Below are 24108 nucleotides of genomic sequence, written 5' to 3'. Positions count from 1 at the left end.
ACGACTTATAAATTAGCCTTGTAGATAACCTGACTCATTTAGCCAAGGACGGCTCCCTCTAATTAGAAAATTCTAGCTTTTAATTAATTTCGCTTTTCAAAAGGGAATGTGTAATTAATTCCCGTGTCGGAATTGAGACTTCACCATACAAGCGCTTCCGAGCGAGGCACTATGTGCGATATGCTTCAGTTCAACTTTATTATAAATATATCATTATTATTCCTCTATTAAAGGGAAAATAGGCAGAGATTACGCTGCAGGAAAATTCTCTTTGAATATCTCATTTCCATCTCTTATCGGGAATGGTAGCTTCTGTGCTAATGGTGTGGTCTTGGCAGAGCTATCACGAATAGAGACGAGCGAGCTTTATGATATCTGCATGGCCAACTCTTTACCAGTTTGCTAACTGTGAAATTAAAGCAGAGGGGAGAGATTGCTTCCTGCTGGGCTCCCCAACATACTATCAGCCCTTCTGGCCTACATAACCATAGAAAGACTTCCCTGTGAAAATATAAAGCAAACTTGGATTTGCTAGAGACACCAGAAAATAGAAGATACACGCTATGCAAATGGGTGTCAACAACTTGGTGAGGCCAGAACTAGTAGGACCAGAGGCCGCAGTGAATAAAATTGATCAATGAATTTATTTATTTATTTTTGTGCTGAGTGCAGTAACCCTTCATAATAAGCACTCGGAGATGGGTGGCAATTCTGGCAACAATGAGGACAGGATGGTCATTTTTTTTTTTTTTTTTTTTAATACTAAAAAATTTGTTTGGATGCTGACTGAGAAAAGTAGTGTCAGGCACTTGAGTATGCAGAAAGGTGGTTGGGGTATATTTGTACAGAGAGCACCGAGACATGCAAAAGTTAGAACAGTCTTTACAGAAGTAAACTTTTTAGCCATGTGCAAAGGGAAATTCTTCTCACTGATCACTAATGTAAGGAACATTCTTCTCACTGATCACCAATGTAAGGAACATTCTTCTCACTGATCACCAATGTAAGGAACATTCTTCTCACTGATCACCAATGTAAGGAACATTCTTCCCACTGACCACCAATGTAAGGAACATTCTTCTCACTGATCACCAATGTAAGGAACATTCTTCCCACTGATCACCAATGTAAGGAACATTCTTCTCACTGATCACCAATGTAAGGAACATTCTTCCCACTGATCACCAATGTAAGGAACATTCTTCTCACTGATCACCAATGTAAGGAACATTCTTCCCACTGATCACCAATGTAAGGAACATTCTTCTCACTGATCACCAATGTAAGGAGCATTCTTCTCACTGATCACCAATGTAAGGGACATTCTTCTCACTGATCACCAATGTAAGGGACATTCTTCTCACTGATCACCAATGTAAGGGGCATTCTTCTCACTGATCACCAATGTAAGGGGCATTCTTCTCACTGATCACCAATGTAAGGAACATTCTTCTCACTGATCACCAATGTAAGGAACATTCTTCTCACTGATCACCAATGCAAGGGGCATTCTTCTCACTGATCACCAATGTAAGGAGCATTCTTCCCAATGATCACCAATGTAAGGAACATTTTGCTTACTGACCACCAATATAACTACAGGTCCAGTACTGCCTGAAGCAAAAAAAAAAATGGAGCGCAGAGCTGACATGAGAAGGGACACGAGGTAGCCGGGCAAGTCAGGGTTAACAGATTGCTTCTGTTAACTTTGGCTGCAGGGCATTGGGCAGCCTTGCGTGGGGGAAGGACTGCAAGGGTCAGATTGTGCAGTGGTCATCAACCCCGTCCTCAGGGCCCACTAACAGGTCAAGTTTGCAAGATAACTGAAATACATCACAGGTGATATCATTTGCTGCTTGGTGATTGCAGTATTCTAGTCTGCATCTCCCCCAAGGTAATACATAAAACCTGGCCTGTTAGTGGGCCCTGAGGACAGGGTTGATGACCACGGAGATTGTGTGTAGGCAAAGGGAACCAGACATCTGGGGCAAGACACGAGGAGGAGAAACATTCCTCCATGGCTCGCATGGCACATTCCCAGCAACTAGAGCCGCAGCTCCGCTCCATGGCGGACTCTATGGGGACAGATTGGCTGCAGAGCCAGATTGCAGCCCTGCTGGGATCTTCGACCACGAGTTCAGGTGAGACACAGGGCAGGTGCGCTCAGCAGGCATGCCCCCCCCAGAGCGTTTTAGCCCTTTACATTTCCCACAAGCCCAGTGCCACCCAGGGAGCCCAGACTTGGACCCTCCAGCCCAGCTGGCCCAGCCTCCTCTGCCTAGCCCCAGTGTGTCGTAGGGGGAGCTCCGCGGGAGGAGGACACAGCTCCGAGCCGTCCCTGGTCCCTGCCAGGCTGAGGAAGGATCTGTCCGCTGCAATGTCGCAGTCCCGCAAAAAAATCACTGTTCCCCCGCCATTACTAGTAAAAAAAAAAATGCCATAAATATGTCAAAAGTATTTTGTAGATGCTATAACTTTTGCGCAAACCAATCAATATACGCCTATTGAGATTTTTTTTTTAATCAAAAATATGAAGAATACATATCGGCCTAAACTGATGAAGAAATGCGTTTTTTGGGGGGGTTTTTTTTGGGGGGGGGGATATTTATTATAGTAGAAAGTAAACAATATTGTACCACCAAAAGAAAGGTCCATTTGTGGGGGGGGAAAAAAAAAAAAGGACGTCAATTTTGTTTTGGGTACAGCGTCGCACGACCGCGCAATTGTCAGTTAAACCGGGGCAGTGCCGTATCGCAAAATATGGCCTGGTCATTAAGGGGGTAAATCCTTCCGGGGCTGAAGTGGTTAATGGCGCACGGCCGATAGTTTATCAGGCCCAGTATGAGATCGGTAGGCGTTTGATGGGCTCCAATTATTTATGTTATGATAGATGTTCATTCAGAATCCTCAGCCGGCTGGCAGGAATATGGTTGGGTGGAGAAGACGCCGCAGTTGGAGCCGGAGGAAGAATTCTTCAAGGTACACCTGCATGATGAATGCACTGATGGATGGTAATTAAGGCACCCGTAATGAAAAATAAAATCTTAATTAGTAGAGTACATCGATAGGAGACAGCGCTGTCAGATGGTGGAAATACTGGCTGTCCAGACAAGAGGGGGAAAAAAAAACAAAACAAAAAGAAACGATTTGTCTGCGATATATAACGGAGTGGCTCTATTTAGCTAATTAAGGAGCGTATTAAGTGCACTGCCTGAGTAGCCACATTCTTATCTCCGGAACATGAAATCATTTTTCTTGGCTTCCACTGTATAACGTTACACATAAGAGCTTTTCCCAAAGTCCCGAGGTACAAATATGTGCTCCAGAATGATAGGTGCTTCTGGCCGAGTCCAGGGCTGATCACCATATGGAAGGGGGGGGGGGGGGGGTTGTTCCTTTATATTAGGTAAAAACCTCTCACCTAAACCTTGTGTATGATCAACCACAACTTTTTTATTTCTGAGTAGGGATAGATTAGAACCCCTGTCGGGTATTCATTTTTTAACTTTTTTCTTTATGATTCAGAACATTGTACATTGCAAAGTGGGAACAGAGTTGTAGTACACAAAGCCGAGGTGTAGATGTATTCCATCATCGAGAGCACTATTTCTTCCACTGATACCAATGATGGGGCACTATTCCATTCCTCCCACTGACACCAATGATGGGGCACTATTCCTCCCACTGACACCAATGATGGGGCACTATTCCTCCCACTGACACCAATGATGGGGCACTATTCCTCCCACTGACACCAATGATGGGGCACTATTCCTCCCACTGACACCAATGATGGGGCACTATTCCTCCCACTGATACCAAAGATGGGGCACTATTCCTCCCACTGATACCAACAATGGGGCACATTTCCTCTCACCGACACCAATGATAGAGTACTGCAATTTCCACTGACACCAACAATGGGGCACTATATTCCTCTCACTGATATCAACAATTGAGCGCTATTTCTTTCACTGACACCAATGATGCAGGACTATTCCTAATGAAACCAATTATGAGACACTATTCCTCCCACTGTTACCAATAATGGAGTACTATTCCTCCAACTAATACCAACATTGGAGCACTGTCCCTCCCACTGACACCAACAATGTAGCATTATTCCTTTCAATTACACCAATTACGGGGAACTATTCCTTCCCCTGACAATAAAGATGGGGCATTGTGTATCCTGTACTGTATGGAGCTGAGACTATATACTAGAGCTGCGCATCTTCACTGGTCTCATGATTCAATTATGTCAACGATTCGATTCCACGATGCATCATGGTTTTCATCAAAAACCCATAAATGCAGCCTCACTGTGCCCATCAAATGCAGCCTCACCAGTGCCCATCAATAAATGCAGCCTGACTGTGCCCATCAATACATGCAGCCTGACTGTGCCCATCAATAAATGCAGCCTGACTGTGCCCGTCAAATGCAGCCTCACCAGTGCCCATCAAATGCAGCCTCACTGTGCCCGTCAAATGTAGCCTCACTGTGCCCATCAATAAATACAGCCTGACTGTGCCCATCAAATGCAGCCTCACCAGTGCCCATCAATAAATGCAGCCTGACTGTGCCCATCAAATGCAGTCTCACTGTTTGGGTTTAAAGGGATGAGGTGGCCTAACAGTGAGGCTGCAACTGATGGGCACAGTGAATTACACAGGTTCTGGGGCTAATTTAATGCAGATAAGTCACCAAGTGCGTTTACTTCCTTAATCAGCCATAGAACCTGTGTAATAGGTTTTCGGGTTTAAAGGGATGAGGTGGCAACCCTAACACATATTACACAGGTTCTTTGGCTGATTAAGGCGGTAAACCCACTTGGTGCCTTATCTGCATTAAATTAGCCCCAGAACCTGTGTAATTCATATGTATCAGTTGCAGCCTCACTGTGCCCGTCAGTTGCAGCCTCACTGTGTCCGTCAGTTGCAGCCTCACTGTGCCCGTCAGTTGCAGCCTCACTGTGCCCGTCAGTTGCAGCCTCACTGTGCCCGTCAGTTGCAGCCTCACTGTGCCCGTCAGTTGCAGCCTCACTGTGCCCGTCAGTTGCAGCCTCACTGTGCCCGTCAGTTGCAGCCTCACTGTGTCCGTCAGTTGCAGCCTCACTGTGCCCGTCAGTTGCAGCCTCACTGTGTCCGTCAGTTGCAGCCTCACTGTGCCCGTCAGTTGCAGCCTCACTGTGCCCGTCAGTTGCAGCCTCACTGTGCCCGTCAGTTGCAGCCTCACTGTGCCCGTCAGTTGCAGCCTCACTGTGCCCGTCAGTTGCAGCCTCACTGTGCCCGTCAGTTGCAGCCTCACTGTGTCCGTCAGTTGCAGCCTCACTGTGCCCGTCAGTTGCAGCCTCACTGTGCCCGTCAGTTGCAGCCTCACTGTGCCCGTCAGTTGCAGCCTCACTGTGCCCGTCAGTTGCAGCCTCACTGTGCCCGTCAGTTGCAGCCTCACTGTGCCCGTCAGTTGCAGCCTCACTGTGCCCGTCAGTTGCAGCCTCACTGTGTCCGTCAGTTGCAGCCTCACTGTGCCCGTCAGTTGCAGCCTCACTGTGCCCGTCAGTTGCAGCCTCACTGTGCCCGTCAGTTGCAGCCTCACTGTGCCCGTCAGTTGCAGCCTCACTGTGCCCGTCAGTTGCAGCCTCACTGTGCCCGTCAGTTGCAGCCTCACTGTGCCCGTCAGTTGCAGCCTCACTGTGTCCGTCAGTTGCAGCCTCACTGTGCCCGTCAGTTGCAGCCTCACTGTGTCCGTCAGTTGCAGCCTCACTGTGCCCGTCAGTTGCAGCCTCACTGTGCCCGTCAGTTGCAGCCTCACTGTGCCCGTCAGTTGCAGCCTCACTGTGCCCGTCAGTTGCAGCCTCACTGTGCCCGTCAGTTGCAGCCTCACTGTGCCCGTCAGTTGCAGCCTCACTGTGCCCGTCAGTTGCAGCCTCACTGTGCCCGTCAGTTGCAGCCTCACTGTGCCCGTCAGTTGCAGCCTCACTGTGCCCGTCAGTTGCAGCCTCACTGTGCCCGTCAGTTGCAGCCTCACTGTGCCCGTCAGTTGCACCCTCACTGTGCCCGTCAGTTGCACCCTCACTGTGCCCGTCAGTTGCACCCTCACTGTGCCCATCAAATGCACCCTCACTGTGCCCATCAAATGCAAACTCACCATTGCCTGGAGCGGCCACCCTGGGCATTTCAGATGCAAGCCTCCTGACAGGCAGAGAGGAGGAGGGAAGGGAAGGGAGGACTTCATAGAGAGGCACGTCAGGATGACGTCATCAATACAATCGCAATTCAGCCTTTCTCCGCATCGATGCTGAATCGTTATACATCGATTATACGATTATTTTCAACACCCCTACTATATAATTGTAATACAGTGTGCCCAGCATGCGCACCTGTTAGTGTAGGGAATACTTCATTTGAACCACCTTAGCTGAAAGGAACTAGTCAAAGTGAAAGTAAAGCCCAAAGTCAGACGTATAAACAGAAGATGCAAAAAAAGTCCCATTGTTCCACTAAGGATTACTCAGCAATGGCAGAATGAATACAAAAAGAAATAGTAAATTTTACATTGTTTTTGGTTAGCTATACAACACTATGGGGTTAATTTACTAAAAGCAAATAAAAAAAACTGTTCACTTTACAAGGTTGCATACTGAAAGGGAATTACCACAGAGTTTAGTGAACTTCCCCCTGAAAAGTGAACAGGCAGTGGAACTTCACTCTACCAATCAACATTGATTATTTTTAAAAGTGGTTTTAAGGGCAGAAGTTTTTTTTATCTTAATGCATTCTATGCAGGTCTGCTGATAAGGCAATACAACTGGCCCTCTGGTACTGGGCCCAGGCCTCATCAGCTAAACAGGGGGACCCGGGGCAGCTTTAATGTTCATTTTTGCCTGAAATAATATATTGATTTTACTAGGCCACACCCCCGCTCTTACTTGTTTACCAGGACTTAACTTACATTGCCCTGGGCCCCATCACATCAACAGAGGGGCCCAGAAGGTGGGAGCAGAGGAGGGACTTTTTTTTTTTCATTTTTGGTGAGTAGGCGGATAAAGTCAGGGCCGCTGTTCAGGGGTGGAGGCGGGGTTGGGGGAGGCTGTACGGGGCTCCATAATTTCTAACAGCAGCCCTCATTCTTTGCATTAAGATAAAAAGCCTTCAGTGTGCAGCAGCCCCCCTCGGCCCCCCTAATACTTACCTGAGCTCCCTGCGATCCAGTGATGTTGCACGAGAGACTTGGCTTTCCTGGACTCTCCCTCATTGACTGAGACAGCAGCGAAGCGCCATTGACTCCCACTGTTGTCAACCAAAGTCAGTGAGCCAATGAGGAGAGGGGGCCGGGCCACGGGTCTATGTCTGAATGGACACACGGAGCTGCAGCTCGACTTGGGTGCGACTTGGGTGCCCCCATAGCAAGCTGCTTGCTGTGGGGGGCACTCAACAGGAGGGAGGGGCCAGGAGCACCAAAGAGAGACCCGAGAAGAGGAGGATCCGGGCTGCTCTGTGCAAAACCACTGCACAGAGCAGGTAAGTATGATGTTTGTTATTTTGAAACAAAAAAAAAGGAGACTTTAGTATCACTTTAATTCTCATGCCCTAGCATTAGTAAATAAAAAAAGAAGGTAAATCATATTTACTTGTTTTAAACTTTTTTTTCAACGTTTCTTCAGTTACTTCATGGTCTGTTGCCTAGGCAAATGATGTCATACATCCCAGGAGTCTTGGGGAGGAGAGGAGGAGAGGTTTTCTCAGCTAAACATATTCTCCTGCCTGCATGCCTGAGCTAATGGCAAATGGATTCCAGGAAGTAAATGCTACATGAATCATTTTCCCTTGTGATTTCTCAACAAAATAAAGCCTGGAGACATAGACGGATGGGGGAAGTTTGCTTTGACTATTAAAAATGAATTAAATAGTGTTTATTAGTTTGCAGTACCCAGATACAGTGAAGATCCGCTTTGAATCTCCGCCTGAGCACAGAGAGAAATGAGAAGGTTGTCACTGCAGACTTTCGTCTAATACAGTGCCTTGAAAAAGTATTCATACCCCTTGACATTTTCTACATTTTGTCATGTTACAACCAAAAACGTAAATGTATTTTATTGGGATTTTATGTGATAGACCAACACAAAGTGGGACATAATTGTGAAGTGGAAGGGAAATGATAAATGATTTTCAAAATGCTTTACAAATAAATATGTGAAAAGTGTGGGGGGTGCATTTGTATGGCGCCCCCCGGAGTCAATACTTTGTAGAACCGCCTTTCTCTGCAATTACAGCTGCAAGTCTTTTTGGGGATGTCTCTACCAGCTTTGCACATCTAGAGAGGGACATTTTTGCCCATTCTTCTTTGCGAAATATCTCAAGCCCTGTCAGGTTGGATGGAGAGCGTCTGTGAACAGCAATTTTCAAGTCTTGCCACAGATTCTCAATGTGATTTAGGTCTGGACTGTGACTGGGCCATTCTAACACATGAATATGCTTTGATCTAAACCATTCCATTGTAGCTCTGGCTGTATGTTTAGGGTTGTTGTCCTGCTGGAAGGTGAACCTCCGCCCCAGTCTTAAGTCTCTTGCAGACTCTAACAGGTTTTCTTCTAAGATTGTCCTGTATTTGGCTCCATCCATCTTTCCATCAACTCTGACCAGCTTCCCTGTCCCTGCTGAAGAAAAGCATCCCCACCACATGATGCTGCCACCACCATGTTTCACGGTGGGGATGGTGTGTTCAGGGTGATGTGCAGTGTTAGTTTCCCGCCACACATAGCAGTGTGACTCTTCAACACATGTGCTGCCGGTTCTTTTTTTGGCGTGAAAAAATGACTAAGTATGAAAATTGGCGAAAAAAAGACTAAGTCCCCACCGTCTGTTCGTCAAATACCTTCCAAGTACGAAAATCTTCAAAAAAAAGACTAAGTCCCCACTTTTTTGGGGTGAAAAAACGACTAAGTCCCCACTTTTCCCCCCAAGCTGGCCAACGACTATTAAGCTGGGGGGACTTGCTGCGGGGGGGGTGTCTCAGGGTCGGGGGAGACTGTGAAAAAAATTTGGGGGGTGGGGGAGGGGGGGTAGGGGGGTGGGGGGCCCCACCAGGGAAGGGTTTCTGGTCAGCTTGGCGCGACGAGGGGCCTACTTTGAGCACCTGTATCCGGGGACCCTTACGGTGAAAGCCCCCCAAATTTGGCACAGTTGTGCGGAAGACTGATGGCTACACGTGAAAGAAATTTCGGGTCCAGGGAACCTAAGGCTGGCCGGTACCGACGACCCAAAGTTGACCACTCGCGTCGTTTTGGCGCCTGGGGGAAAGTGGCAAAGATATGGGGGCAACTTTGGCCTCCGGTATCCGGGGATCCACCGAGTCGAATCCCCCCAAACTCGGCACACTTGTAGGGGAGCTCCACGGCTACACGTAGAAGAAATTTCGGGTCCAGGGACCCGAAGGACGGCCGGTACCGACACCCCAAAGTAGCCCGCTCGCTTAACATGGAAGTCTATGGGGAAATGAGGCGAATTTGGGGCTCTTTTCACTTATCGCTTAACCGTTCGAAGACCGAATGGGCTAGGGGCACCAAACTTGCACCCCTTCTTCCCAGATAGCACAGCTACACCTCCAAAAAATTTGGAGGTTCGGGGGTGTTTTACCGGGGACACAATGTTGACCGTCTTCCCGGTACCAGTGCTCCCGGACCCTAGGTCACAAAATTACCAAACTTGGGGGTGTTGTAGATTCACTCTCTGGGTACCCCCACACCGATTTGGGGCCCGGTACCCCCACCGGAACCTTCCGGTAACCGGAAAATGCCACTTTGAAACGGTATAGCTCGGGCCCGGTTCACCGGGGAAAGCCCCGGTAGGGTTCAAAAGAATATTTCATCGCTTTCCAGTAGAATAAGACCCCCCCTCGACTTTCGGGGGTCAATAGCCGCTTCACAGACTGCGGGCAAAGACGTGCGCGTCGCTCTCCGGTTCTATGGGTCGTAAAAATACACCGACACCGGGAGGTTGTGGGGAAACACTTCAGGTACTCACTGGCCAAGTTTGGGGTCCAGGGAACCGATAGCGGCCCGGTGGCACCCCGAAAAGTGGAACCGAGAGAAACCGCGATTTAACATTGGAGTCTATGGGAAAGTCACTCAACTTTGGGGTGTTCTGAATCATCGGCTGTTGGGGTAAGGAACACCAAACTCGGCACACTTGTAGGGGAAGCGATGATCTACATGTGGTCCAAATTTGGGGTTCCTAACCCTTAAGGTTGCCCCGTAACCGCCTTCCAAAGACGGCACCCCTAGGACCGGAGGACCGGCTTCAAGGCGAACATTTCATACCGACCATGGGGCTCCAGGGGACCGTTTCCTATTTAGCGGTCACTCGCTACCCCCTCGGCCGTGGTGGCCACCATGGGTCGGTCAACTTTGGAGGACCCTATCTCCCCCATACTTTGAGCTAGAGACCCCAAATTTGGCAGGTCGCTACAGGTGGATTTTAGACACCAGATCCGGGTGGAACGACCCTCCTGCGAGCCACCGTGTGGAAGTTTCTCTCCGATTGAACCCGGAATACCACCCCAGGAAAGAGGGGACTCATCTAAGGTCACTGGGCCGATCACCTGTCGTAGTGGTTCGGATCAAAATTCACCTAAGTCCCGCTGGGGAACTTTTCTTCCATAAAAACGACTAAGTCCAAACTTTTTGGATGACCGAGTCCCCCTAATTTGGACCCCCTAAAAACGACTAAGTTTCCCCGTTTTTCTCGCCAAGCTGGACCAATGTTGTAGGGAAGTCCCAGGGCTGCACGTGGAAGAAGTTTCGGGTCCAGGGAACCCAAGGCCGCCCGGTACCGACTCCCCAAAGTGGGCCCCTCGCGTCGGTTTGGCGCCTGGGGAAAAGGGCGCATATACTGGGGCAACTTTGGCCTCCGGTATCCGGGGATCCACCAAGTCGAATCCCCCCAAACTTGGCACACTTGTAGGGGAGCTCCACGGCTACACGTGGAAGAAATTTCGGGTCCAGGGACCCGAAGGACGGCCGGTACCGACACCCCAAAGTAGCCCGCTCGCTTAACATGGAAGTCTATGGGGAAATGAGGCGAATTTGGGGCTCTTTTCACTTATCGCTTAACCGTTCGAAGACCGAATGTGCTAGAGGCACCAAACTTGCACCCCTTCTTCCCAGATAGGACAGCTACACCTCCAAAAAATTTGGAGGTTCGGGGGTGCTTTACCGGGGACTTACCGGGGCCACAATGTTGACCGTCTTCTCGGTACCGGTGCTCCCGGACCCTAGGTCACAAAATTACCAAACTTGGGGGTGTTGTAGATTCACTCTCTGGGTACCCCCACACCGATTTGGGGCCCGGTACCCCAACCGGAACCCTCCGGTAACCGGAAAATGCCACTTTGAAACGGTATAGCTCGGGTCCGGTTCACCGGGAAAAGCCCCGGTAGGGTTCAAAAGAATATTTCATCGCTTTCCAGTAGAATGAGACCCCCCTCGACTTTCGGGGGTCAATAGCCGCTTCACACACTACCGGCAAAGACGTGCGCGTCGCTCTCCGGTTCTATGGGTCTTAAAAATACACAGACACCGGGAGTTTGTGGGGACACACTTCAGGTACTCACTGGCCGAGTTTGGGGTCCAGGGAACCGATAGCGGCCCGGTGGCACCCCGAAAAGTAAAAACCGATTTAACATTGGAGTCTATGGGAAAGTTCGGCAAATTTGGGGTGTTCTGAATCATCGCCTGTTGGGGTTAGGAACACCAAACTTGGCACACAGATAGAGGAAGCAATGATCTACCAGTGGTCCAAATTTGGGGTTCCTAAACCTTAAGGTTGCCCCGTAACCGTCTTCCAAAGACGGCACCCCTAGGGCGGAAAAACCGATTTTGCTTCCCCAGAGCAGCTCGGGGAAGAAAAACGACTAAGTCCACACTCTGTGGACGCCCGAGTGCCCACATTGTGGGCCCCATAAAAACGACCGTCTTCCCGCTTTTCACGCCAAGCTGGACACGGTTTGTAGGGCAGTCCCAGGGCTACACGTGGAAGAAATTTCGGGTCCAGGGAACCTAAGGCCGCCCGGTACCGACTCCCCAAAGTGGGCCCCTCGCGTCGGTTTGGCGCCTGGGGAAAGGGGCGCATATATTGGGGCAACTTTGGCCTCCGGTATCCGGGGATCCACCAAGTCGAATCCCCCCAAACTCGGCACACTTGTAGGGGAGCTCCACGGCTACACGTGGAAGAAATTTCGGGTCCCGGTACCGGTTCCCCAAAGTAGCCCGCTCGCTTAACATGGAAGTCTATGGGGAAATGAGGCGATTTTGGGGCTCTTTTCACTTATCGCTTAACCGTTCGAAGACCGAATGGGCTAGGGGCACCAAACTTGCACCCCTTCTTCCCAGATAGCACAGCTACACCTCCAAAAAATTTGGAGGTTCTGGGGTGTTTTACCGGGGACTTACCGGGGCCACAATGTTGACCGTCTTCCCGGTACCGGTGCTCCCGGACCCTAGGTCACAAAATTACCAAACTTGGGGGTGTTGTAGATTCACTCTCTGGGTACCCCCACACCGATTTGGGGCCCGGTACCCCCACCGGAACCTTCCGGTAACCGGAAAATGCCACTTTGAAACGGTATAGCTCGGGCCCGGTTCACCGGGGAAAGCCCCGGTAGGGTTCAAAAGAATATTTCATCGCTTTGCAGTAGAATGAGACCCCCCTCGACTTTCGGGGGTCAATAGCCGCTTCACAGACCGCGGGCAAAGATGCGCGCGTCGCTCTCCGGTGCTATGGGTCTTAAAAATACACCGACACCGGGAGGTTGTGGGGAAACACTTCAGGTACTCACTGGCCAAGTTTGGGGTCCAGGGAACCGATAGCGGCCCGCTGGCACCCCGAAAAGTGGAACCGAGAGAAACCGCAATTTAACATTGGAGTCTATGGGAAAGTCACTCAACTTTGGGGCCTCCTATTTCTTCGGCCGTTGGGGTTGGAAACGCCAAACTGGGCACACTTATAGGGGAGATGGTGCACTACATGTGGTCCAAATTTGGGGTTCCTAGACCCTACGGTTGGGCCGTAACCGTCTTCCAAAGACGGCACCCCTAGGGCGGAAAAACCGGTTCTGCTACCCGAGAATTTCGGACTTAGGCTCTGGCGGGTCCCGGTCGGAGCACTTTGAGGGCTCGTATCTCCGGCCCCCTTGGGTCTACGAACCCAAAATTTGGGGTGCACACTCATGGGATCTAGGTCTACAACATATCCAAAAATTGGACCCCTAGCTCAAACGGTTCGGAAGTTTACTTTCTTGGAGCCAAAAAATCACTTGAGATTGAAAGTTAGGTTGACACAAAGGCTACAAGGTGATTTCCAGAAAAGTGATTTCGGCCGCCTTTGGTTCCAGAGACCCCAAATTTGGCCTGCACCTAGGGGGGCTCTAGAAACCCCCAAGTACCAAGTTTGAAGTTCCTGTGACCTACGGTCCCGGAGATATTGACCGGTAAACCGAAAAATTCAGGCCGGCCATGGGGCACCAAGGGACCGTTTCCGATCTAGCGGTCACTCGCTACCCCCTCGGCCGCGGTGGCCACCATGGGTCGGTCAACTTTGGAGGACCCTATCTCCCCCATACTTTGAGCTAGAGACCCCAAATTTGGCAGGTCGCTACCGGTGGATTTTAGACACCAGATCCGGGTGGACCGACCCTCCTGCGAGCCACCGTGTGGAAGTTTCTCTCCGATTGAACCCGGAATACCACCCCGGGAAAGAGGGGACTCATCTAAGGTCACTGGGCCCATAACCTGTCGGTAGTGGTTCGGACGAAAATTCGCCTAAGTCCCGCTGGTAACCGCAGCTTAAGTGCTGTGAGTCACCCTAAGCATTTTGCTTTTAGGCCAAAAAGTTGAATTTTGGCCTCATCTGACCAGATCACCTTCTTCCACATGTTTGCTGTGTCCTCCACATGGCTTCTCACAAACTACAAACAGGACTTCTTATGGTTTTCTTTCACCAATGTCTTTCTTCTTGTCACTCTTCCATAAAGGGCAGATTTGTGGAGAACATGACTAATAGTTGTCCTGTGGACAGATTCTCCCACCTGAGCTGTGGATCTCTGCAGCTCTTCCAGAGTTACCATGGACCTCTTGGCTGCTTCTCTGATGAATACTCTCCTTGCCCGGCCGGTCAGTTTAGATGGACGGCCATGTCTTGGTAGGTTTGCAGTTGTGCCATACTCTTTCCATTTTCCAATGATGGATTGAACAGAGCTCCGTGAGATGTTCAAAGCTTGGGATCGTTTTTTTATAACCTAACCCTACTTTATACTTCTCTACAACTTTATCCCTGACCTGTCTGGTGTGTTACTTTGCCTTCATGATGCTGTTTGTTCACTAAGGTTCTCTAACAAACCTCTGAAGGCTTCAGCAGAACGGCTGTATTTATAATGAGATTAAATTACACACACACAGGTGGACTCTATTTACTAATTAGGTGACTTCTGAAGGCAATTGGTTCCACTAGATTTTAGTTAGGGGTATCAGAGTAAAGGGGGATGAACACAAATGCCCCCCACACTTTTCACATATTTGTAAAAAAAAAAGTTAAAAAACATTTATCATTTTCCTTCCACTTCACAATTATGTGCCACTTTGTGTTGGTCTATCACATAAAATCCCAATAAAATACATTTACTTTTTCGGTTGTAACGTGAGAAAATATGGAAAATGTGAAGGGGTATGAATACTTTTTCAAGGCACTGTAAAACGATAGCTGCCAAGCTGTGTCTGCGCCCCTGACTTAGAGCAAGTAAGGGCATGTCCCTTGCACACTGGCTTAGCATGACTGCCAGGCCACTGGCATTTTTCCTGGAAAAGGTCCCCAGGTACAGATTTGTAGAAAAACGCACGCAGCACGTACCATTGAATTCTTGACGGTTTGCAGTAGTCGCTCGTGCTGTTCCGCTATCGCCAGCGCTGCAGAGTGAACTTTATGATAGATGGCTTCACCTTCTCTGGTTTGGAAGATAAAGAGGCCCTCCCCCGTGTCACACATCCTGCCAAGAGACAAACACAAAAAAAAACAAAAAAACACATGATGAGACTAGACTGCAGCTCCAGCCAAAATACATTAGTCTTTCCGCATGTTCGTCCAAGACTGTCCGCTGCAATCACTGCGCTTCCATCCCAACCTGTGCAAACAGCAGACTGATAAGAACATTATCAGCCTCAGATGTCCGTGTGGAGACACAACCATTGGCTGGAGTCACAAAGCGCCATTCCAGATACTGAATTTAAAGCATCACTAAACCCAAAAACAAAAACGTAATGTGTTGCAGCTCCTGGAAGCATAGAATAATCCTATCTTCCTTCTGCAAACTACTAATTCCATCATTCTCAATATCAGGGGTCTCCAAACTTCCCAAACAAAGGGCCAGTTTACTGTCCTTCAGACTTTAGATGGGCCGCAGTGTGGCCAGTGGAAGTAGAAAATATCCTGGCGTCAGTGAGAGTAAACAATGCCCCAGACATGGTGGTCAGTGGGAGGAAGAATGGTGCCCCATTGTTGGTGTTGGCGGAAGAAATAGTGGCCATCATTTGCGTCAGTGGGAGAAATATTGCCCCATCATTGGTGTTGGTGGAAGGAATAGTGCCCTGTATCAGTGGGAAGAATAGTGCCCCATCATTGGTGTCAGTGACAGAAATAGTGCCCCATCATTGGTGTTGGTGGAAGGATTAGTGCCTCGGATGGGGAATAGTGCCCCATCATTGGTTTTAATGGGAGGAATAGTGGCCCATCATTGGTGTTGATGGAAAGAATAGTGCCTCGTATTAGTGGGAGGAATAGTACCCCATCATTGGTGTTGATGGAAGGAATAGTGCCCCATTATTGGTGTTGGTGGAAGGAATAGTGCCCCACTATTGGTGCTGGTGGAAGGAATAGTGCTATATCATTGGTGTTGGTGGAAGGAATAGTGCATCGTATCAGTGTAAGAAATAGTACCCCATCATTGGTGTCAGTGGGAGTAATGGTGCCCCATCATTGGTTTCAATGGGATGAATAGTGGCCCATCAATGGTGCTGGTGGAAGGAATAGTGCCTTGGATAGGAAATAGTGCCACATCATTGGTTTCAATGGGAGGAATAGTGGCCCATCATTGGTTTCAATGGGAGGAATAGTGGCCCATAATTGGTGTTGATGGAAGGAATAGTGCCCCATGATTTTTTTTGGTGGAAGGAATAGTGCCCCATCATTGGTGTTGGTGGAAGGAATAGTGCCTTGTATTAGTGGGAGGAATAGTACCCCATCATCGGTGTTGATAGAAGGAATAGTGCCCCATTATCGGTGTTGGTGGAATAGTGCCCCATTATCGGTGTTGGTGGAAGGAATAGTGCCCCATTATCGGTGTTGGTGGAAGGAATAGTGCCCCATTATTGGTGTTGGTGGAAGGAATAGTGCTACATCATTGGTGTTGGTGGAAGGAATAGTGCCTCGTACCAGTGAGAGAAATAGTGCTCCATCATTGGTGTCAGTGGGAGGAATAGTACCCCATCATTGGTGTTGGTGAAATGAATAGTGCCCCATAATTGGTGTCAGTGGGAGAAATGGTTCCCCAAGGGCCGGATAAATGCAAGCAAAGGACTACATCTGGACCGTGGGCCACAGTTTGGAGACCGCTGCTCTACATAATGAAGGTAGCTGAAGACTGACAAGTTTAAAAATCCAACCTGGTAGGCAAGCATGGCTCCTTTACAGACACAGTACAGAGAGTAAGCACAGCCACCCAGGGAGAGAATTGTGTTATTTACAGGATCACCAGGTGAAAATAAAGGCAAAAAAAAACCTTAAAAAAGAAAACGAATGCAGCCGCCACACCTAAGGACTGGAAAGCTGCCATATTTTACATTTTTGTTTTTTCGGTTTAGATTTCCATTAAAAGGCAAAGTAAATGCATGCTAGTGAGCACATATTTTCAGTAATTATCACAAGGTTAAATGTAAAGGGGCATCATTATAAACTAGTGAATGTGACTTAACCAAACATTAAAGTAGAATTCCACCCTAAATCTAACTAGTCTTAAAAATGTCCCCTCCCCCTTCTAACACCTACACTGACTAACCTGTGTTAAAGAAAAAAAAAAAAAAAAAGGACTTACCTTTTTGCAGCCCACTCAGGTCTGGCCCCCTGTGTTGGCCAGCAGCGGCTGCAGGGGAGAGGAAGGAGCTAGCCTATGGGTGACGTCAGCGCTCCTGTAATTCTCAGCCATTGTCATACACTCTCTCCTTTTCTTTGCATCTGCTGCTGACTGACAAAGGGTATCAAGTGACTGGAACGGGCTGAATGGGTAAGTATATACAAGTATAATAAGAACCAAGAAATGGGATTTTAAAAAAGGTGCCAAAACACATATACAATACAAACAATATTAAAAAAAAATATTTAGAAACAACTAAAAATCAACATATTGTTGTCAGAAATAACCATACAATACATGAAACCGATTGGATCTCATTTTGAGATGTTTCGCATGTTCACATGTTTCATGAAACGATGGCTTCCTCAGGAGAACTTTTATCAGACACTGCATATATGGTCACTGTGTGTTGATAAGTATTTAGCATTAAAATCCAGCAGATATCTCACAAGATCTATTGTGGCTCTTTGGGACTGCTTGAGCTCATTTGAAAACCATCTGTGGCTTTCTTCTCCACTTTGGCAATGGACAACAACTGGGTTATCCTTCAAAATAGGATCTATTGCTGCCCACTGTTTTTACAGATGGGCCAATAGGGAGCGTCTTTCTGCCTCTCTCTGTTATTTCACCAATTTATCCATTTTGTCCATCCCTATGAATTTGGAATCATATATCTGCTGGATTTTAATGCTAAACATTTATCAACATACAGTGACCATATATGCAGTTCCTGATAAAAATTCTCCTGAGGAAGCCATCTTTTGGTGAAACATGTAGATATATGTTCACTGTATGTTGATGAGTATTTAGCATTAAAATCCAGCAGATATATGGCTCCAAATTCACAGGGATGGACAAAATGGATAAATTGGTGAGATAAGAGAGAGGCAGATAGACGCCCCCTATTGGCCCATCCGTAAAAACAGTGGGCAGCAATAGATCCTATTTTGGAGGATAACCCAGTTGTTTTCCTTTGCCAAAGTGGAGAAGAAAGCCACAGATGGTTTTCAAACGAGTTCAAGCAGTCCCAAAGAGCCACAATAGATCTCGTGAGATATCGTGAAGAACATTCCTCTCCCTCTCCTGAACTGAGCCATATATCTGCTGCATTTTAATGCTAAATACTTATCAACATACAGTGACCATATATGCAGTGCCTGATAAAATTTCTCCTGAGGAAGCCATCCTTTGACGAAACATGTAGAGATCCAAATCAGCTGCATCTGTTTCATGTATTTTATGGTTATTTCTGACAACAATATGCTGATTTTTTAGATGTTCCTAAATAAAATTTAGATTTTTTTTTATACTCTTTGTATTGTTGTGTTTTGGCACCTTTAAAATCCCATTTCTTGGTTCTTGTTATATAAAAGTTTAAACAAAGGTTGTGGTGCTGATGACTCTCAGATATTCAGCAAACCTGTCTTTCGGTATATACAAGGTGTGTCTAAAAAGTTCAGTGAATGGTCTGATATCTCAACGGAAACATGAGCCAGGTAGCCATGGCTATCCAGAGACACGTCAAGAAGCACCACCTAGCGTGGAGTACACGTGACCGCCAGGGTAAACCCGCTGCGGGCAGTCAAACGTAGTCAGTGTGAGAGGCGGGGTCACGGTGCAATGGAGCAACGAGTGAACACCAAGTTCTGCAACAAACTGGGGGAAATGGAGACGCATGAAATGTTGATGCAAGTGTACGGGATGGAAGCCGTGAGCAGAAAACGTGTTTACGATGCTTTAGCTAAGGGAAGGAAAGGACTGAGGATGATCCACATTCGGGTCGGCCATTGACAAGCAGAACCCCAGACATGATCAAGCGAGTGCGACAAATGCTGGCACGAGATCTGATTCTACGACTGATGGTGGAGGAATTAGGCATTAGCAAGGACACGGTGCCCACCAACGTCCGTGAAGATGTGGGTAAGTGGAAGATTGGTTCCTGGTTTATGCCGCACAAGCTCACAGAAGACCAGAAAAACAAAAGGGATGGAAACCTCTGGAGATTTTATTACCATGTGTGACCAGAATCCATCCTTTCAGCCAACCATCGTCACAGGGGATGAGATCTGGTGATACCAGTTCCATCCAGAATCCAAGTGTCAATCAACGGATTGGCGTTCACGGTCTCCATACCCCCCCCAGGAGTCCCCTACAAAAGTCCAAGATCAAGATAAGATTACGTTGGCAATCCAAGAATGCGTGACAGCGGTTCTGTGGTCGGTTCCTAAAGAGGTCTTTGCTGATAGTTTCCAGAAGCTTTATGAACGTTGCCAAAAGTGTGTTATGAAGGACCGCAATTATTTTAACCACTTCCAGCCCAAGGACGTCATATGACGTCCTTGACTTTCAGTGGTGATATCTGAATGATGCCTGCAGCTGCATTCTTACTGTGGGCGCCCAGCTGTGAAGCCACAGCCGGGCACACACTGCGCATGCGCGATACGCGCTGTGAATGGCCGGGCAATTTTCTGGGACCTTTGACGTGTCCCAGAAGATTGCACGGAGGGACGGGGGAGAGGTGATCTTCCTTCCGGTGCAGCGGAGCCCCGGGAGGAAGTGGGAGCTGGATGCCTCTTTTTAGAGGCTATCCGCTCCCCCCCCCCCAAAAAAAATGACATGCCAAATGTGGCATGTCAGGGGGTCACCTTCCCTTAAAGAGGAAGTTCCATTTTTGGGTGGAACTTCTTAAAAGAAATGTTAAAGCGTCTCCCCCCCCTCCCCGTGTGCTCACGCACAGCAGCGAACGCACACATAAGTCCCGCCCACATGTGTAAACACTGTTCAAACCACACATGTGAGGTATCGCCGCATGCGTTAGAGCGAGAACAACGATTCTAGCACGAGACCTCCTCTGTAACTCTAAACTGGTAACCCGGCAAAAAAAATTAAAGTCGCCTATGGAGATTTTTAAGTGCCAAAGTTAGGCGCAATTTTAAAGTGTGACATGTTAGGTATCTATTTATTCGACGTAACATCATCTTTCACATTATACAAAAAAAAAAAAGTGGGCTAACTTTACTGTTTAGAAAAAGTGTAACACTGCTCAGACTGTGGATAAAGATTTCCTCGTGGGTGCTGGCCCCGGCACGAGTTATCCATGTGAAACCGGTCTACGTCCTTTGGCACCTTGACAATAAAGTAACTATTCTACAGAAGTTCTTCCTTCCATGGTGTGTGCCCAATCTTTCTTTTTCTTCAATAACTTTACTGTTTTCTTATTATTTAATTCATGAAACATGATGCATTTGAAAAATTGTTACACAAATACCGTGTGACATAAAAAGTTGCAAAAACTGCCATTTTATTCCCTAGAGCATTGGTTCTCAACTCCTGTCCTCAGGACCCACCAACAAGCCAGATTTAAAGTATTACCTTGGGGGAGATGCAGACTAGAATACTGCAATCACTGAGCAGCAAATGATATGACCTGTGATGTATTTCAGTTATCTTGCAAACCTGGCCTGTTAGTGGGTCCTGAGGACCGGAGTTGAGAACCACTGCTCTAGAGGGTCTGCTAAAAAAACACATATAATGTTTGGGGGCTCTGAGTAATTTTATAGCAAAAAAAAAAAAAAAAGATGATTTTTACATGTAGGAGAGGAGTGCCAGAATAGGCCCGATATGGAAGTGGTTAAAGGCCAAAAAAAAAAAAAGGTAGTTTGTTTGTATCTTCAGTTTTGTTTGTTTTCTGATACCATTCACTGAACTTTTTAGACACACCTCGTGCATCCGTTTTATACCGGATATCTTGGGTCGAAAATTCTTCTGGCTTAGCAGGGACTGGGCAAATCGATCCATCTATGGCTGTTCCATGGAGAGGTGTAATGCACTATTCAGCTTACTTTTTGTTTGTTTTGTTTTTTTAACTTTATTTGAAGTGTGGCAGTAGTGACACTTCTTCGATGTCTACATACAGCAGCGCTGCAATGCAGTGAGATCTACTGCACTGCAGAAAAATGTAGACATTGCAGCCATTTTTTTGCACCATTCATCACACCAGCAATAAAGTGTGAACAGGGCGCACCAACAGTGATCATTATCCAGTCTTCCAAATAGAACTTTTATTTATTTACTGTGCTTTGCCCATGCAAGGTTTACTTTAATACGGATGTACACAGCAGCTTGTAATTACCTTCTGAATATACCCCTACCTAGCCGATCACCAGTGAGAACAGAGAAGCGTCCGCTGGTCCTGACCTCAGTTCGGAACTCGTGCTCGCATAATCAGTGATCCCATATTGTGCTAATACAGCTGTAATGTCCCAGTGAGGTTATAACATATACTCTTTTTTTGTTTTTTTATGTATTTATTTTTTTTTTTAACACACAAACTTGTTCTGACTACACTGGTGAATGTGGGTAGATTTGTATTGGTTTTAAACAATGGGATCATGTGATGTTTGGCCCCAACCCCCATTGCGAGTGATTGGAGCTTATCACTTAGGTTAATAGTGATGGAGTAGTATATATACACACAAATCAGTTCTCAGTTGTACATCGTTTTGCTTTGAGGAAGAGGGGGTATCCCTCCAAATGCGTACGCCAGATTGGACGCTAAGGGGGGTCTTCCGTGGCATACTGGAGCGGTGGGGATCTGGCTGCAGTCACACCTATGTTATAGGACATGCTAATTTGTGTCATGCGTTTGTGAGTATGTTACTTCTTTTTACATACACAATAACATTTTACAATGGTAATGTGCTAGGATGGTGCGCCCTTCTCTTTGTTGTTTTGTAGTGACATATTTAAAGCCCCTGACCATCTCTACTATCTCTTGGGGACTCCATTGGTGAAATCTCTGCAATAAGCTCCCAGCTTTGCATACCTGCTGTGTCCAGTATGAGGGGTTCCCCCCATCCCTGTGCTGAGAGCCCGGGTCTGTACACCCGCTGTGCCCATTATGAGGGTTTCCCACCATCCCTGTGCTGAGTTCTCAGGTCTGTACACCTGCTGTGCCCATTATGAGGGGTTCCCACCATCCCTGTGCTGAGTTCCCGGGTCTGTACACCCGCTGTGCCCATTATGAGGGTTTCCCACCATCCCTGTGCTGAGTTCTCAGGTCTGTACACCTGCTGTGCCCATTATGAGGGGTTCCCACCATCCCTGTGCTGAGTTCCTGGGTCTGTACACCCACTGTATCTATTATGAGAGTTTTTCCAGTATCCCTTCTTTTTATTTTAAAATACAAAATATTTGGGAACACCCTGAAGTAGGAGGGAACAAGGTGAGGGAATGATGTCCAGGAGACCTCACCACCGAGATATAAGAATGCTTGATGTCCACCAGAATTCCTGCTTTGGTGCCCCACATAACAACCCATCCTGCCCCTCTAATCCACTCCAGCTCCATTACAATGAAAGACTATGGTACATGTCTGAGTCAACAGCTATTGTTCTGACTTCCAGGAAGCCTTGCTGACAAACACCACAGGCAGTACTCATTTAAAGCTATGGGAGACGGCTCTACCTTGGGTACAAAGTCCATTGAGATGTCTGCACACAATGTACAAAATTCCATTCAGACACACAGACTGCGCTAGAGAGACAAATAGGCCCCACAGCCCCTAATCATATACACCTGTCTGCATACACTATACATGACCTCACAACTTACCTGACTGTCCACCTGTGTACACCAATACAGGAAGTGATGTCATTTCTGACACACCTGCAAATCATCCACTGATGTCAGGACTGGGATTGGATTGGGAGGATCTGCATTATTGGCCTTTTTTGAGGGTTTTGCCTTGGAGAATGAATATTCATTAGATGTCTTTTTAGATCTGTGAGAGGTTTACTATAGAACCAAAGGCAACATACTTTTTCTTTTTTTCAATATGAATAAAGTAAGTGAGATTTTTCTTTACTTCCTTTCTCAAAGTAACAACAGGAAGTGAGAAAAAAAATCCCTGTAAAATGAGGTTATCCCTGATTGACACCAGAACTAGTGCCCCCCATTGCAAAATGTCTTCTCTGTTCCTGTATTGGTGACAACTCAAAATCTAGTATTTTTTTTTCACTCTCGGTGATAACGGAGAACAGGACAATTAGTGAGGGTGAATCTCCCCTAACGGGGGCACTGACAGCAATAAAAACCTGACATGGGTTCTAATCCCTCTCTGCTTTATCCAAATTGGTCTTGCGGTGTGTGTGTGTATGGTGCACATTAGATTGTCAGCTCCTTCGAAGACAGGGATTGCTGTGACCAGCCTATATACTCAGTAAAATGTTGTGTAGGAGTTGGTGCAGCTGGAATTCAAGGAGGTAGGATTGCCTGCTTATACTGACAAATTCCCAGTACAACCTGGAGATCATAAATCAGTTGCAATGTTGCCCAGTCACCCACTGCTGGAACAAGAAGAAATCTAGGTGCTCTTTGTAGTAGGACTGTGCCAGTTTCTGAAATACAAAGTGAAAGTCAGTCTGATACAGCAGGTGTACAGACCTGAGAACTCAGCACATGGATGGTGGGAACCCCTCATAATGGGCACAGCAGGTGTACAGACCTGGGATCTCAGCACAGGGATGGTGGGAACTCCTCATAATGAGCACAGAACCCCTCATAATGGGCACAGCAGGTGTACAGACCTGAGATCTCAGCACAGGGATGGTGGGAACTCCTCATAATGAGCACAGCAGGTGTACAGATCCGGGAACTCAGCAAAGGGATGGTGAGAAACTGCCATTCTGCTCCTTGACAGTGAGGTTGCTGGTTCCTGTGCTTCCAGAGACCAGGGGCTAGAGTTGCTTCTCTGCCCCAGGAGGGATGCTGGTTCCTGGGGAGGACCCTGGCGGTGGCCCCCTGGATAGGCCTGTGTATGATTCTGGGCCTGGCCAAGAGAGAGATGAGTCCCTGTCTGCCTTTAGACAGAGGACTGTCAGCAAGCTGAAGCGGATTGAGAAGGAAGAGGATACATTGTTGGTTTTGATG

General features: G+C 47.5%; 1 protein-coding gene across 2 annotated transcripts in view; it reads right to left on the bottom strand.

The window, feature by feature from the left end:
- Positions 1–24108, bottom strand: part of DOK5 (docking protein 5) — a 472815-nt gene that overhangs the window by 332590 nt on the left and 116117 nt on the right. For both annotated transcript variants that reach the window (XM_073607241.1, XM_073607240.1), the window contains exon 6: positions 14904–15039. In XM_073607241.1, the coding sequence (XP_073463342.1) occupies positions 14904–15039 (136 nt within the window). The remainder of the gene's footprint in view (positions 1–14903; positions 15040–24108) is intronic.

The sequence above is a fragment of the Aquarana catesbeiana genome, linkage group LG12 (genome assembly GCF_042186555.1).
Source record: "Aquarana catesbeiana isolate 2022-GZ linkage group LG12, ASM4218655v1, whole genome shotgun sequence".
NCBI lineage: Eukaryota > Metazoa > Chordata > Amphibia > Anura > Ranidae > Aquarana > Aquarana catesbeiana.
The sequence above is the reverse complement of the archived record's forward strand: the minus strand, read 5'-3'. Positions and strand labels throughout refer to the sequence as shown.